The 16,266-nt window shown below is 36.0% G+C and overlaps 1 protein-coding gene across 1 annotated transcript; it reads right to left on the bottom strand.

Annotated features, from left to right (window-relative positions):
* Positions 1–3,544: 3,544 nt before the first annotated feature.
* Positions 3,545–16,245, bottom strand: LOC135692159 (uncharacterized). The gene is made up of 4 exons (XM_089110260.1): positions 16,117–16,245; positions 15,412–15,660; positions 5,675–9,990; positions 3,545–5,482 (listed from the first exon to the last, which is right to left on the bottom strand). The coding sequence occupies exons 1-3, from the start codon at positions 16,224–16,226 to the stop codon at positions 9,891–9,893; spliced, it is 459 nt and encodes a 152-aa protein (XP_088966386.1). The 5' UTR covers positions 16,227–16,245; the 3' UTR covers positions 3,545–5,482; positions 5,675–9,890.
* Between the last annotated feature and the right edge of the window lie 21 nt (positions 16,246–16,266).

Genomic DNA, 16,266 nt, shown 5'->3' on the forward strand with positions numbered 1-16,266 from the left:
CCCTTAAGCTGATGCATTAAATCTAGAGTTCTATTCGTGATTGGTCCACGCAGCATAGAAGTCACATGAGATAGCACACGAGCCACCAAGTGTCAGTTGCATGTGGAGAAGCCAAGTGTTAGTACTAGAGTGATTTACTGTTACAACAGCTTATATTAAAACGTGTTCTTTCAAATGAAAGCTTGAGTTAGCTTGCATTAACATAATAACTGATAACAAGCTTTACCCTCTCCAAAGTTCTTTTGAAATGTTCCTGCCAAACTTAAGTTATAAGAAACTAAATTAAGACAAGATAATTGAGATTAACTGTATTTTTTCCATGAGGATAAGCTTACATCGAATCATCAAATTCTATTTCAAAAAGCAATTGCTGTATTTTCATTTTAGCACATCTATTTTTTCAAGTCCTTTTAAAATTGGAAAAAGACCTTGACAAAAACAATTATATCCGTCTGTTTCTTCAGTTTTTTCCTCATTCGTTATTTCCAAGCTTTGTAACGTTTGTATTAGCATTGTATCTGCAGCGAGTGTAAGATCAGCCTTCTCTTTGGCAGACTTCATGGTTTTTGCAGGAGGGGGTGCAAAGGTAGATGGAGATGTGGCATTTCTTTTGACAGCTTTCTTTGCATCAGACAGATTTAACTCAGACAGTCCGACAGACCAATCGTCTTTCCTACCAATGGCAAATCTATTGGCAGCTGCAATTAAGTCAAGTTTACACGTGAGTAAAAGAGAAGCATCAAAAAGTGGCAATTCCCAAGCCAAAGTAGAATGTAGACTTTGAATGTTTTAAACCAACAGGCGGGGTAACCTTAGAAGACATGTGCACAGGAAACACGGTGAAGCAGCAGTCAGATCAGTTGAGAATGGTGCCTGCCTTTGCTTAGAGTGTGGACATTTTCTGATAAAAGATCTTTGTACACACTTAGCAGAAAAAAATGGCTTCACTTTCAGAATAACAATAAAATAGTTTCAGTCATTCGAAGGTAAGAAAGTATTCACTTTTGTGTCATTTTTCTGGTTGTCTATTTTTGAATTCTACCTTTTCTGTTCAATCTTCATTGAGAATTTTTGTTGGGTACACATCTCGATTCCTAGGTCAGTGCTATACAAGAATGTCTATGCTTTTACCTTCAACCCATATCAACTGAGGATTTCTGATCGGTAATATTTCATTGTATAACAGCATTAATGTCTGTACTCGATTCTTTTAGCAAAACGGTACTGTAGAAGTGTGTAGATTGATATTTTGATATTTTTACCTAAGAATTCCATGAGTGGAAATCCGAAAAAGAAGAAGAGGAAGAAGAGGAACAGATATAGCTCAGAGCATACAGACGTGCAAAGAACAAGCTAGGCCAGACGGTCAAATACTTCCAGTGTAATCGTTCTGGAGTTTTCAAATCGCAAGTCGACAAGGAGAAGAGGGGCAGAAATTCAAAGGCAGAAGGTAAAGTGACCAATTCAATTGCTTTTGGAATCATCAGTTCTAATGATATTGTGTTCACTAAACGTTTTCATTAAATATATCAATGTTCAGTAAAGCATACCCTTTACGACGTAAATGCAAAATTTTAAGCTGAGGTTCTCAAGATTTGTTTCAACTTTAAGGTTCTAATAGAATGGACAGAAACTGCACCTGTACGATGAGAGCAATAGAAGATCCATCAAAACACGTAATTGTTGAGTTCTGCTTATCTCACTTCGGTCATCACAGATCTGTGCAGTGCCTTTGGCTGTCAAAGAAAAGAAAGAAAAAATCGCAGCGAAATTGAAGCAAGGAGTATCAAAAGAAAAAGTGTTGGATGGGATCCGAGAAAACATTGGTGCAATTTTTTCTAGGGATGATTTAATCAATAAACAGGATTTGTCAAGCATTAGAAGGGCATTTGAAATTGACGAAGTAGAGCAGCATCCAAACGCATGACAAGTGTGTTAACTTGGATACAAGAATGGCAGAGCAGTGATAAAAACCCCATCCTCTATTATAAATTGCAAGGGCTTGCTTGAGCATGATTTGATGAACATGACTTAACAATGATTTAATTAAAGTTATGGCTATGTAGATTCAATGCAACAGAGTGTCTACAAAGTTTTCCTTGGAAAGCGCACGCGTAGTATTGCTGAGATCATGAGCAAAATGCTCAGACCCCCGCACACGGTGCGCAAACTGCCACGAGTGACAAAAAATGTCAAACTGGTTTGATTTTTAAAAATTTGGCACGTGGGCAAAATTCACACAAAAGTACTGCCACAAAGTAAGGCAAATGTTACTCGTGTCATTTAGCTCAGCTAAAATCTCTTGTGTGCCCCTAGCATTAATAACCAGAACTGTTCAGTAACATAGCTTGATTTTAGGTAGAACCTGGCACCATAAAAAGGTTGCAAACTCAACTAGGTCTTCTTTACTTCTTCAATTACAGCATACAGCAATCTAAACTTAATTTTGTTTACTTCTGTCTACAACCCTATCAACCTGATTTTCTGACCTGAGTAAATTTGAAAAATTGGCTCTTAGATTTATTTCATTTGACTACAGGTATCTGTTACCTAATGTATAACCATCAACATCTTTGCTAATTAATACTCTTATCATTCTGGTAGCTGTGGCCCCAAATTTTGCTTTTAGAAATTTTATTAGCAATTCTAGAAATAAATTTCATATTTTAGGAAAGTATTTAAGGCTTCAAGAACTGCAACACAGTTTGGATGTTTGGCATAAGGCTATAAGTTTCAGTAATATGCTCCAGAAAGCTGCAAAAGATAAGGAAGCAGCAGCACTCAAGCCATGGAGACCTAGCATATCAACCACTTCTGGTACTCCTGGCAAATTGTGAATGGAGACACACAAAAGTTGAAGGATTGCTTGTGGGGAACAAACATGGTCTGGCTCAGCCTGTCTTCATGGCCCAGTACTAGATCAGAGCCCAAGCAGGTGCTTGAAAGTTAATTAAAGCCAGCCAAAGCCTTGCCTGCTGTTGTCTTTGACACAAAATTTCTTAGCAACTTGGAAAAGTACACAAGTTTCAGGCACGCTGGGTCAGTTAAAAATTTTAATAGGATGCTCACAAAATACACACCAAAAAATTGCTTTTGAATATATATATTTTGTTTGCCGCATGGCTTTAGCTGCAGTAGACCACAACTTGCATCTACACAAGACATGGGAAGGGAATTTTCAAGGTGAAATACAGCAAAATGACAAAGCCACACCATATGACGAGCCTGTGAAGGTCAAAAAAGAATATACATACATTTCAAACTTGCTGTCAAAAATTTTGCACTGTCACAAGGAAACCACTGCTTCTGTATTGACCAGAAACATTTGTAGTGAGAAAGATCCTAAGAAGATAGCCCCTTTACTGTCCAATTATTCAAAATTCATTTGAAAAAATTATTCTTCTGGTAATTTACACTCTAAATGCATATCTAAAAATGAAAATTGTTTTTTTTTCCAAAAATTTCATTATATTCTATTGTCTTTTAATGGTTGCCGTATGGCAACTATGGACATCAAAGGTGAAAACACAAAAATAGATATGTTTCATAAAATCAACAGAACATTATAAACATCATACATCCATACAAAAGCAGTAAATCAGAGCTAAAATCCACTAAATAGTACTGTTCTAAAGTGTTCTAAATTGACTCTATTACAAATTGTGAAAGTCGCGAAAACAGTTTTTATTAGAAGTGAGACACAAGCACACTTTACATTTTTCACAGTATGCACGACTGTAGCCCGTTTTGCAAAGCCTGCATTTATTTTTCTTCTCATCATAGTAAGGCCAGTGACCCAGCTGGTCATATCTTGAATCAGGATCTGGAAGGACAGTTTTTGGAGCTCTCCCCTTTTTCGGTTGATGTTCATCAAACATTTGGGATGAACTCCTTTTTGGTCTGCCCACTGATGGTTTGGTCATTGCCTTTCCTGCTTTTGTCAAGCTTTCAGCAATTTAGGCTGTGAAAGTCAGAGGGGGCAATTGTTTTTTTGAAGGTACTTTCATTTGAGAGCAAAATCTTCTGTAGAGTAACCAGCCATTCACTTTTGCAATGTCAACTGCATAAAAAAGAATTACAAGATACCATCGTTTGGTTTTTATCTTGCATCTATACAATGCTATCAGCATATCTGCCAGGTCCACACCCCTCATTGATGTGTTGTATGCCTTGACAATCATTGGGCAGGTAACATCTACATGTGTTTTACTAGATGAATTCCATCTTTTAACATTTACTGTTTCATCAACATTGAGGTATGTTGACACAAGTGTAACACACTTGTTGTCAAACCAGCGCAAGACAACCATCCCAGTATTCTGGTCTGTTTGGAACCCAAAGCTGCCTCTTCCATCCTTTTTCATCTCTTTTTCACTTTTCAGAGTACAACCAGCAAGACGATTATTTCTGATAGTGGCTGTCGTTAAAATGCCCCTTTCCTTGAGAACCAGGCAAAGATCTAACGTTGCAAACCAATTGTCAAAAAAAACTTTATAATTGCAACCAGTCAAGACATTCTCACAGAGCTTTAAGACAACATTTTTTGCAGAGGTTTTTTCACCTCCAGCACTAGCAGCTCCAGTATAAAAGAAAAAGTCATAAATCATGCCACTCTGACCTGCTCTCACAAAATTCTTGAAGCCCCATTTGTGGGGTTTTTTAGGATTGTATTGTCTTATCCCACTATACTTTGTCTTGGCAGGGACAATCTGCTCGTCGATGGATTGGAACTCTTCCTGCTCAATTTTTTGGCAATTTTCACGCAAAGATTGAAGAATTTGATCAATCTTGTACAGCTTGTTGCCTCTACTCTCTGGATTGTCCTTCTCAGAGTTATCATTTGCATGAAGAAACTGTCTTAGCTTTCTGTATCTGTTTAACGCCATAACATCAGCAATAGGAGAGTATTTTGTCTCACCTGCCCAATAACTATTGTATTTTGGCATTTTTACTATGCCCATTTTCAACTGGATCCCTATTAGCTGCTCAATTTCATTTTTGTGGGTCAGTATATTTGTACCAGTCTTTTGGACACTATACAAGTTTGTTTGCTCTACCAGCTGATTGGTCATGGTATCATCCCAGAACTGGTTAAAATACCATAGTGGAGTAAGCTGATCAAAATTGTCAGGAGGTAAGCTAAACTGTGGGCCGCTAAAAGTAGCATCTGTCACTGGTGGCTTACGGCTACTCCAACGATAAGAGTGCTTTTTTGTTGCTGCACTACTGTTTCCTTATTTTCCGCTGTTGACCTCATCACTTTGGCTTGCATCTTCAATTCCATCCTTGATAATTTCACATAATATCAGACATGACAGAGGCTTCTTGGCATGGTTCTCTTTCTAACTGTATTTTATCTAGATCTTCACCATCATCATCTTCTAGATCGGAAATCTCCGAGTCAGACCCGGGTGTTACCACGTACTGCAAAGCTTCCTCAAGATTGTATCTAACTTTGCATCTTGTCTCCATCACTTATAAACTGAAATTGAAATATAAAGTTTAAAAATCAAGGAACAGTCCAACAATGCAAAAATCACCATTGAGTTTCTGTAAATTCGTCGAGAAGACGACTGTAAACATACTTAGGCCCATTTAACAAATTCGACCATGAATGACCATAGTTGCCAAATGACAACCAAATTGTTAGAAGCAAATAAATGTAAGAACCAACCTGTCGATAAATAAATGTCGTCTTCCACATCAAAATATGATCTTTGAGAATAGACTATCCAGTAATAAGCAATATATTTGCGAAACTTTTAGCGATAAAATTTCCAACCGATGAAAGCCACTGAAAACTGTGATGAACTGTCGCTGCTCAAACCGCCACTTCTCCCTCCCAACAACAAAACAAACCAATCAAAACATTCAATTCAATAAAAGAGATATCCATAGCAACATCACAAAAAGATTTGGTAAGCTAAAACACAGACTACCTGTACAGAACAACCAATGATTATTTAGTTGCCATATGGCAACTGTGGACAGTAAAGAGTTAATAGATCCTATGGTTTTACCACCAACAAAAGATTTGCTTGTAATGGAACACGACAAAAAGTAGACTAGCCTTGTATCTTGTAGTTTTGACCACCCATCATCAAAAATTTTGCCAGCTATACTTTGTATTCTTTTATTTGTCCCATATGCGCATTTTCAATGTTGAAATCCAAGGAAAAACTGTGAAACGATGAAGGTAACAGACCCATTTTGGTGAAGGAGAAAATGAAAATGAGCATATTGAAACACAAAATGTCAAAATTCTTCAACTCCAAGAGACTTGCAGATATAATTTCAACAATAGGATTCATTTAATGCCAAAATATATGAATTAAAATGAACTTTATATGATGAAATGTGTCAATGACAGGATTCTTTATTTTCATATAGAGATCTTAGTTTAGTTTAAATCCAATATATTAAGGGCAATATCCTTCTGTTCAAACAACCGAGTTTCCCATATTCCCAAAGTGCATATTGCTGATAGGCAGCTTTTCTCAACGAATTTGTAGTGAATTCCATTGGTTCAGCTTTAAGATCACACCTTGCTAATATTTGAAGCCTGAGGACATCTCTGTCCATCCAGATTTTACAAAACATCTGTAAGGATGTGACACATTACCTAACATTTGTTTTCATCAGGGTCAGGCATTGCAATTAAAACGTGCAATTGGCATTTCAGGGTGTGAAATTGAGTGCACAAGGTTTTCATATAACTGGCACTTCCTTCCTCAATAGCTCCCATCTCTACAACAAGTTGCTGTAGAACTTTCCGAAAGAGAAAAAAATTTCTATTATTTCTCTTTTCTGATTATGATCTAATTTTGTAATTTTGTAGAAATGTAAATAGTTGGTATGAATTAGCTCTTCAACCTATGTATGGCACCAACAGGAAATAATTTTATAATAAAAATAATAATAATAAAGAGATCTTTTACATCTTGAGTTAAGAATTGCAACAAAATTTGCTTAATCATGAACAAGCAAGTCACTATAGATATAAGTTCTGTGTGTGCGCATGAATCGCCTTGTACTATTTGGAAAATGGAAGGACTTTAAGGAAAATGGAAGGACTTTAAGGAAAATGGAAGGGCAAGAAATGCATAACGCGACAGTGCTAGCTGAACCTTGTGTGAGTAACAGTTCTGTCAATGGTTTTAATGTTTGTAATGATAATTATTGTGTCGTGTCATTTTTAGCTATCTACAGTTGTTAATCAAAAGTTTTAATATTCATTCTATATTCTGTATTCAGTTTCACTGTCATATCTATGCCAAAATTCTTCAAAATTTAACTAGATTATGTCAGAAAAAAACCGTTGTCTGTGAAAATTTTATCTATTGTTCAAGGAATATCAAAGCAGTCCTCAATTTTAGGAGGATCTTAAACAAAATACTTCCATATAAGCAGCATCTTGCGTTTTTAAGCAGTGTGCATACTCTGTACATTTTGCCAAGAGAACTTAATTGTACTTTAAATTTCTTTTAAAGTCAATCAAACGAAAATAGTTTATGATGTCTCCAAAGAGCCATTCAACGCTAACTCTTACTGAGCTCATTCTCTTGTCTCACAGCTGCTGCTCTGTTGTTAGTTGTGCCCCAATAAATGGTGCTTGTAATTGGGGCCGCAGCGGATAGTTTTCTTTTTGTCCTTTTTGTAGTGTGGACCTTCGTTTTTCTTTGACTTGTTCTGGTAATAACTGTCACGAGAGCATTGTACCAGACAGTTTTGAAAATAAGTGCTCTATTTCAGCAACTCTGGCTTCCGGCAGTATATGGGGCTCTTTATTGCATAATTTTTTCGATATTCTCCCAGAAGAGAAGAAACAATTCCTTCCAAACATTTAGTAATGGTGACAATTGAATTGTCGCCAGAGTATTAAATATAATTGGAGCAATTTTTTGGATTAAGGTCATTGCATTGATGTTGCTTCCAATTGCCATCAGTTGATAAACACAATGCATGCATATGGAAATTGAAATCGTCGTTTGAGAGGAAGTAGGAGCAGACTGCCGCGAATAATGTCATCAGGATATTGCTCATCACACCTCTCCAGAAAAATATAATATTCTTCAATCTTAAAATTAACAATATTTCTAAGAATATAATAAAAATGAGGGTCGAAATATTTGTTCAGAGAATCCTGTATCCAATAACTTCTCAAATGAAAATAGGAATTGGGATTTTCATCAAACCTTGATTGCAACAGAGAAATCTTTCACTTTCCAGAGGATATTCTGGAATGACTGGCAAGCTTCCCAAATCCAATCCATTTCTTATTCAATATGCTGGGACATTTAGCTCTCATACAATACCAACATTTATATATTGGGATGGGAGAAATAGATGTGTCCCTATTTTTCTTGGAAACCACTAATAGCATGCAAAACTTTTTATTCAGTGTCAAAGTCGTGACAATTGTAGATACAAAAACGATGAATGGTGATAAATATTGAAAGACAATCAAAGCCTTTACATTGCATGTTAATCATTTTGTTTTTCTTTAATACCGTAGTTAGGAAAATCTTATTGTCATTCTAACAAGTTTTACCCAATTGAAATATTTATATTTAGGCAATATATATTTTTACCTTCACTGTTTTAAAAATGAAATATGAAAAACTGGTTCTGTGGTTGAAAGGTAAGAACATTTAACTCAATCTAAGAACACTTAACAGCATGGACTGTGACAGGCTGCAATAACATACAGGGTTTCCTGTCAGATTTTTAGGAGCATGAGAAAGGCAGCTCTTAAAGTGGCCTATAAAATGTGGAAAACTTTTGATGTTTTTGAGACAGTTGACATTTCTCTTTAGAAAAAAATAGAGGGAGTGGAGCATTTTAACGAGAAAGTAAAACAGAATAGGAGTATGGCAAATATTATTTCTGAAGTTGAGCTTATCTTAGCAAACAAGAATGAGCATTCAGGAGAAAGGACAAATCTAGTGCCAGTTTGAGCAAGGGAAACTACAGAGAGCTTTTGGAGCTTGAGTTAAGTTTTATCCTCTTTATGATTGACAGGAAGATTCAGAAAATGTAAGTGCAGAAGGTGGGCCTTGTACTTGTGTTTTAGCAGATGACCAGAATGATCTAGTTAAATCAAGGTAAAATAAGAAAACTAAGATAGTGTTACTGAACCAACGTGATTTACTCATTCTTTGTTAGACCCTTGCTTAATCCTTATTAGATCTATTAGATTTGCACTGTATTAAGATGAAAGTAAGGCATTCTTATAAATGCTTTTGCTGAACTTCACTGTTGAGTCAATGATTCTTAGTAGGGGAGGGGTGGTTTCGCACCTATGCAGTCTTTCGTTACGCCATTGATAAATACATAGAGGAAACGCAAGAAAATTATGAAGTTTATATGAAATTGCATCAATAAAGAAACTAAAACCTTAAAAACGATCATATGCAATATCAACGGTAAAATCTTGATGAAAGGGATGTTTTAATTTTGCATAACATTTGTAAAATATTGGACATAGCAACATTCGCTGCCTCAGGTTACTATATATGACATAATTTTGATGACTTTGGATACGAAATTTGAATATAAGATGGAGTTGCAAATCATTGAATTAAAGGTACTTATAATTTTGAATGCATTGAAGTCGAAGTGCAAATGGTTGTCATTCAACAGCCAAGTTTTATGAGGCGAAATGGTCATGTGATCATTGAAAGACGCTTGCCCATATTTAGACTATGTGATTATGGAAGGACACTTGCCTTTATTTGGGGTTTTCAATTACATACAGGGATAATTATTGGGAAACGATGATTAATTGACAAAATTAACTAATCAGCCAATCTACTAATTAAAATTATACCTTTAATTTAAAAAGCGTTAAGATTAGGAAACTGAACAGGAAGATTGAAATTAAAAGGTAGTTATGAAAATGAAAAATTGAAAGTTACTGTTTCTCTAACTTTACCGCCCCTTTTGTTTCTTGGTTTCCTGTAGAGATGCAGGAATACCTCATCCCCGCTCCTGCGAAAAAAAAATTTGTTTAAGGAAACCTGTCTTGAAATATCAATGATGTAACTTTTAATTGAACATTTGTTAAAAATAGAGAAAATAAAGTCAAGGAAACAGCTAAAGAATAAATGTAATAAGACGAAAAGATCCGAGGGAAGGTACCTTAATTCTCTTACGGGACGCCGATGACGATCAAGGAAACCGAATTTTGTTTTTTTGTTTTTTTGTTTCAAGGAAACCGAAATGCCAAAACCATCTATTCTTCAAATTAGATTGATCAGCCTTTGTATTTTTAGTAAATACTTGTAATTGTTGGATATTGTGCCTTTCATGTTAAGATTGCCCCACATTATTAACCTGTTTACTCTCCTGACTTGACAAATCAAATCAAAATTGGTTCTTTTTAAAAATAAAAAAAGTTCCTATAAATAATGCCCTCCTACACGCTTACAATTTCATAAGGGATCTGCACCAAATGTAATATCATACAGCAAGCATGCAAGCGTACTTTCAATGTGGCGTCAGCCAAACATGATTAATCCAATTAATAGTCACGCATTGTGAGTAGCATTTAGTATTGACAGAGGAAAAAGTATTTACTTGCAGCAAGAATCCTATTAAGATATGAGCTATTTTCGTGTGGGACGGGAATGTTCTATTACATTGATTGTAATTCAGTAAATCCTTCTAGAAAATTAAACCCTGGCTTAATTACTTGTTGACTCTTGATACTTGAGAAATTCATTATCATTATTATTACCATTAGCAATATCATAGCTCCCATCGCAATCATGCAAGATAAAGCATGTCTGTGCTTCATGAAAAAAAGTAAAGTTAATCTATATAAAGAACGTGTCATTCACACACAGTTACACTGACTATAATATGCATTAACAAAATGGCTAATATAGGTTTTGTTGCCACTGCTTATTTTTAATCAAACTCAGATTTAAAACGTTTTAGCTGTACAAAGTCGGTAATACAAACAGCATATCTGAAACTGTCATCTTGAACAAGTAGAGAAAACGAAAATGACATGTTTTATGAATTAGCTTTAGATGTTGCATCCTTGCATCAAATTTTTACAATCAAAGAGCGAAATTTGCGGGCACTTCAAATTTATTTCATTAATGATTTGAAAGCAAGACCCTTTTGAGAGGGGGTTTTCCTTAAATATCAAATTCACGAAATATGTTTCTCTTTCCTGATAGCACTTGCCGTGAGAGAGGGCTGTTCAAAATTTCAAAAAACAAAGTTAAAAGTTTACCCCCAGTTAATGGAGTCAGGTATAATTCATATTGTGTATTACTACTACCTTCGGTTAGAATGTTTGGAAGCCGAAAGAAACTCAGGATCCATGATAAGAATAAAAACAACATGGCGGGCTGTACCCCCCTTTCTTGACATGAAAGACAGTTTAAAATTGCTGGCATTTAACATATCAAGCAAATATAAAAAGTTCACCCCAATTTAAAGCGGCAAGTATAAATTATGGTGCGCATCGCTACCCTTCTTCAAATGTGTTTGCAAGAAAAAACCCGAGATGGAGTCGCCACAAGAAGATGGTTTCAAAATCCCAGCATTTAGTTCACCGTGCCAAGATTCAAACTTTTTGGCACGTCAGCCTGCCAAGTTATATATTTTTTAAATTTATTGTTGCTAGCTTCAACAAAGGTGCTTGCAAGTCCAGAGAAACTCAAGATGGGACTTCTTAGTAAAATAGCAAGGTGGATTTTCTCCTCATTGTCTCTGGAAGACAGTGTACCTAGTAATTAATTTGATATCTCGCAATATCAACTGATTAACTATCTTTAATTTTTCTTTAGGCTGGTAATTTGCAGATTTAGTCCCCTTTATCGAGATGCATTCTTTGTACAAGATTGATGCATAATTTTTTTTGTCTGATTTTTCACAAACTTCAACATGCTTTTACAACAACTCTTAGAAAAACATTATCAGATCTTACTTTTGTCCCATGTTTATATCTTGTCAAATAAACCCAGGAATGTGAAACTACTTTATAACAAACAAAAAGCACACTAAAGGAAATCTATAGCCAACATGCTTTTTCGTAAATTCATTTAGTTTAACTTCGAGGACAGTGTATATCCTGTAAAAGGCCTTCTTCACAAAAATTTGTCAGTGGAAAAATCGCAAACACTTAAGGCGGCGAGGGAGAGTTGCAGAAAGAGGAAAAACAGGGGGCTTACTTATTAAGAAAAAAATTTTGAGTTCTTTAACCATACACTTTTAGCCCTCGTTGACTTATGGGAATCTTCTTTATATTTTCTAGGGCCTTAGTTAGAGCTCTCGTGTTTAATCTAACAATAAATTTCTGTTAGCCGTCGTTGGTCCATGATGCTCGTTGTGAAAATATCAAAAAAATGAACTATTCGTGATGATGAGTCTTTAAAACAATGCAGCAACAAAGAACGCAAGAAATTGAGCGATAGAAAACAGCCAAAATTTAGAGCATCAGTAAGAAATCTTACTCCAACAACAAATTAACAAAATACAATTTACAGACAACAGCTATCTATATAACTTAAGTCCTCTTCTCCATAGTCATGGTTTTTTCTTGTTTCTTTGTTTGATTTAACGACAGCATCAATGCCATGAATTTCGTTTCGAAGGTCCGAGAATCACGTCTGCGACATAACTATTGCTTGAAACGATCTTTGATCTAGATGAAGAACAAACAAAATAATGAAAATGTTATTCCATGGTTAATGAAAGCACGTTTTAAAGAAATCGATATACAGCCAATCCATATTCTTTTAAGCACAAAACTACGCAAGAGGTAAAAAATTCAGAGAAACACGTTCATGGCGGGTCTAGCGACTCCTTTCAGCAACCGGTTTTTAGTGTAATTTCACCCAAATAAGCATAAAGTCATTTGAAATGGTTTCTAGAATGATAAATTTTCAATTCCCAAAATGATGCAGGCACAATCTACCGTAGCAATCCAGCTTTCTTTCAGTACAAAACCATGAAAAGAGGTGGAAATTTGCCGTTTGCGGCGGGGGCTAGCAGTAAGCGACCGGTTTTTAGTGTAATTTCATCAAATTATGCATAAAATCATTTGAATTTGTTCTTGTTAAGCGAGCAATACAGCAAATCCATTTTCCTTGAAGGACAAAACTGCGAAGAGGTAAAACATTAAGAGAAACACGTTCGTGGCGGGTCTAGGGACCCCTTTGGCAACCGGTTTTTAGTGTAATTTCACCCAAATAAGCAAAAAGTCATTTGACATGGTTTCTAGAATGATTTATTGATAATTCCGAAAAAATGCTCTCAAAAAGCTAGAAATAATTTTCACTCGAGAGGCAGGCAAATCCCATCTCAGTCTCAGCGGGAAAATCGCACAAAAAGTGAAATTTTAATCGAAAAATACTCACTTGTTGTACCAAAAAGTCAAAAAATCCGATCGTTTATCTACAAAAAAAGAAGGTGGTTAGGAAAAGTTGCTGCAAAGGATTCTCTATAGGCATATATGGTTGGGGGCTGGCGGGATTGCATAATTCACATGACAACGGGTTTCCTATGAAAATCAATCTTCTTGCATCAAGTATAAATACCACAATTCTTCATTCTTTGATTGCAATAAAGCCGATCCAGTTTCCTTTTAGCACAAAACCACGCGAAGAGGTAAAAATTTTTCGTTCACGGCGGGGGTCTAGCAGCCGCTTTTTAGTGCAATTTCATCCAAATGAGCAGAAAATCGTGTCAAATAATAAATTTCGAAAACCTGTAAGAACAACAACGCTTACTTGTATTCGCATGCCATCAATTCTGATGCCAGTGAAGAAGGGGAACAGCCAGCAGCCATCGCAGAACCCAAAAAGCGGGCAGCAGCGTGCGTACCGTACGTAGCTACTAAAACGAAGAAAAGGAAGATCGTCAAAACCACGAATTATATGGCTCTTGCAAACGAAATAAAAACAAACGGGGTTTCAATCTATCGATCGATAAAAAGGAAAGAAAAATAGCTAGCAAGAATGTTTATAATAAAAATCTAGCGAGACTCACCTGTAGCTGTAGCACTGTAGTACTGTAGCACAGAACACGACCATCGACAACCGCTTCGAGTTCGAAAAGGAATGCCAACCAGCAGTGCACGTAGATTTATCATCCAATTCCAAATCAATCAAATCACCGTTGTGTTAAAAACGAAACGGATTTGAAAAGCCTCCGTTCAAATTGAAGGGTTGCTGGAGGAAGAAGTTTTGAAATCTTTTGTAGAGAGCAAGAGAAATGAGAGAGAAAGGACCTTTAGAAAGGCGGGACAAAGACCTCGGAGAGCACTAATCGAGATCGAGAGGATTGGAGTGATTTTGGAACGAACCTGGGAGAAAACGTACAAATATCTATAAAAAAGGGAGGAAAAACGAAAAAAAGAAACCCCATGAGCATAAGTTTGAGGACGAAGTGGAAAAAAGAATTTGGAAAATCAGCCGAGCGGTTTTGGCTGGTAAGCGTCTCCAAGATCAGGCGGTGTCGTTTGAACCGCTATGCGATTTTGACCCAGGGATCCGCTGGAGCATTGTGTTTGGCTTTTGTTGTTCGAGGAGAATAGAAGAAATTTGCATATCCGCATATTAGTATTAGTAGAAGCAGAATGATAACAAATTGCACACCAGTGAATAGATGTTTTAATTTCTATTGTAAAATCTCGCATTATTATATATTTTGAAAAGGAAATACAAATATATTGTCCAATCAGCATTGGGAATCGAAAAATACGTACCTTCGATGTCATCCAATCGAAATCATCAACAGAAATGACGACATTCGACATGTGAACATATTTACAAATTGTTTCCTATCACCGACACCACACCTTAACATTAGACATCACAGGGTCACGCGAAGATGTAAGTACTTTGTTCCGGTCACCCAAGTCAAGAGAATGAAACTTCGAGGGAGGCACAGGGTGTCAGGGGGAGGCACAGGGTGTCAATAACGGAATATTATCGAATTTGTCACGAAAAGATACTAAGAAAATGTCACAAACTCGTGAAGAGAAAATGTTCGAAAAGTGCCAAAAAATTGCCAAACTTTAGACAGTTGCCAAATCTAAATTTTTAGTTGCCAAACAACATGAAAAAGTGCCAAAATTGGCAATTTTGGCAACTAAATTGCCAAATTGGCAACCCTGTAGGCAACTGCTCTGAAGAACCTACAGAAAGAACAGAAAATTCCAGATAAAGTCACTTGTCTAGTTCTAAAGGGCAAACATTTTTGGTGATTTGTATCTAAGCACCGGTATCTAAACAACAATAGCATTTATGCAAAAACAGGACACTGCATATGATTTTATAGTTTTTTTCTAAATTAGCAGCAAGTGTTTTGGTAAATTTTAAATCTTAATCCAATAGCAAATTGAACAATATAAGATTTGTCCAAGATAAAGAAAGTGATCAATAAACCCACCCTTTCTCTGTGCCAGTTTTCCTGTATTTGACATTTTCTTTTGTTCTATATTTGTCTGCCAAGTGTCTTAATGAACATTTTGCCAGACAAAGTTCTGAAAATCCTGGATGTTGAATGATGCATCGAGGGACTTCATCAACATCATCAAACACCCTTTCATCACTCAAACTCGTGGCAACAGCTTCTAGCTCTCTGCAGCACTCCTTTGCAGTTGAAAGCTTTTCTATATGGCAGTGGCCACATGTACACCTAGATGTTCAAAAAGGTATCAATTTGGTATAAGATGAAAAACAAAATCAAAAAACAGATAGATAAAAATAGAGAATAGCAGGCTATTTCGTGTGAAACATTGCAAGAAGGTCTTAACATCAACACCCTTAACATAAAGGAATAAACATACTTTTAGTTATTTTCAATTAAAAAAATTCAAGCGAAATTGTATATGGTTCGTGTTAATGCCATGTAAAAACAATCCTCGAGGGTAGAAAAATTTGAAGCCACTAATAACGAACTTTGCCCTCTGTGCCCTTAAACAGTTGGAATTGATGATATAGTCTATTTAATATCAAATTTATTTGTGTATTTATAACTAAAAGATATAATTATAAATGCGTCACCTAACTACAATAATCAACCTCACGGTTGCAACGTTGGCAAGTGAGGCCTAATTAGCCAAAGATTTACAGATTATAATATGCTACTCACCATGACTGAATTGTTAAATAACAGCTAAGTCGCATCAAAAGAATTTCGTTTCTCTGTCTCTCCTCTTCTCTCCCGTTATAATACTGTGGCACCCAGTTCGCGTCCACCATAGGCTCTCCGGTATAAGGCCTATCGATATCATCATCGTTG

This window comes from Rhopilema esculentum, chromosome 9, assembly GCF_057945365.1.
Source record: "Rhopilema esculentum isolate cy_ngs chromosome 9, ASM5794536v1, whole genome shotgun sequence".
In the NCBI taxonomy this organism is placed as follows: domain Eukaryota; kingdom Metazoa; phylum Cnidaria; class Scyphozoa; order Rhizostomeae; family Rhizostomatidae; genus Rhopilema; species Rhopilema esculentum.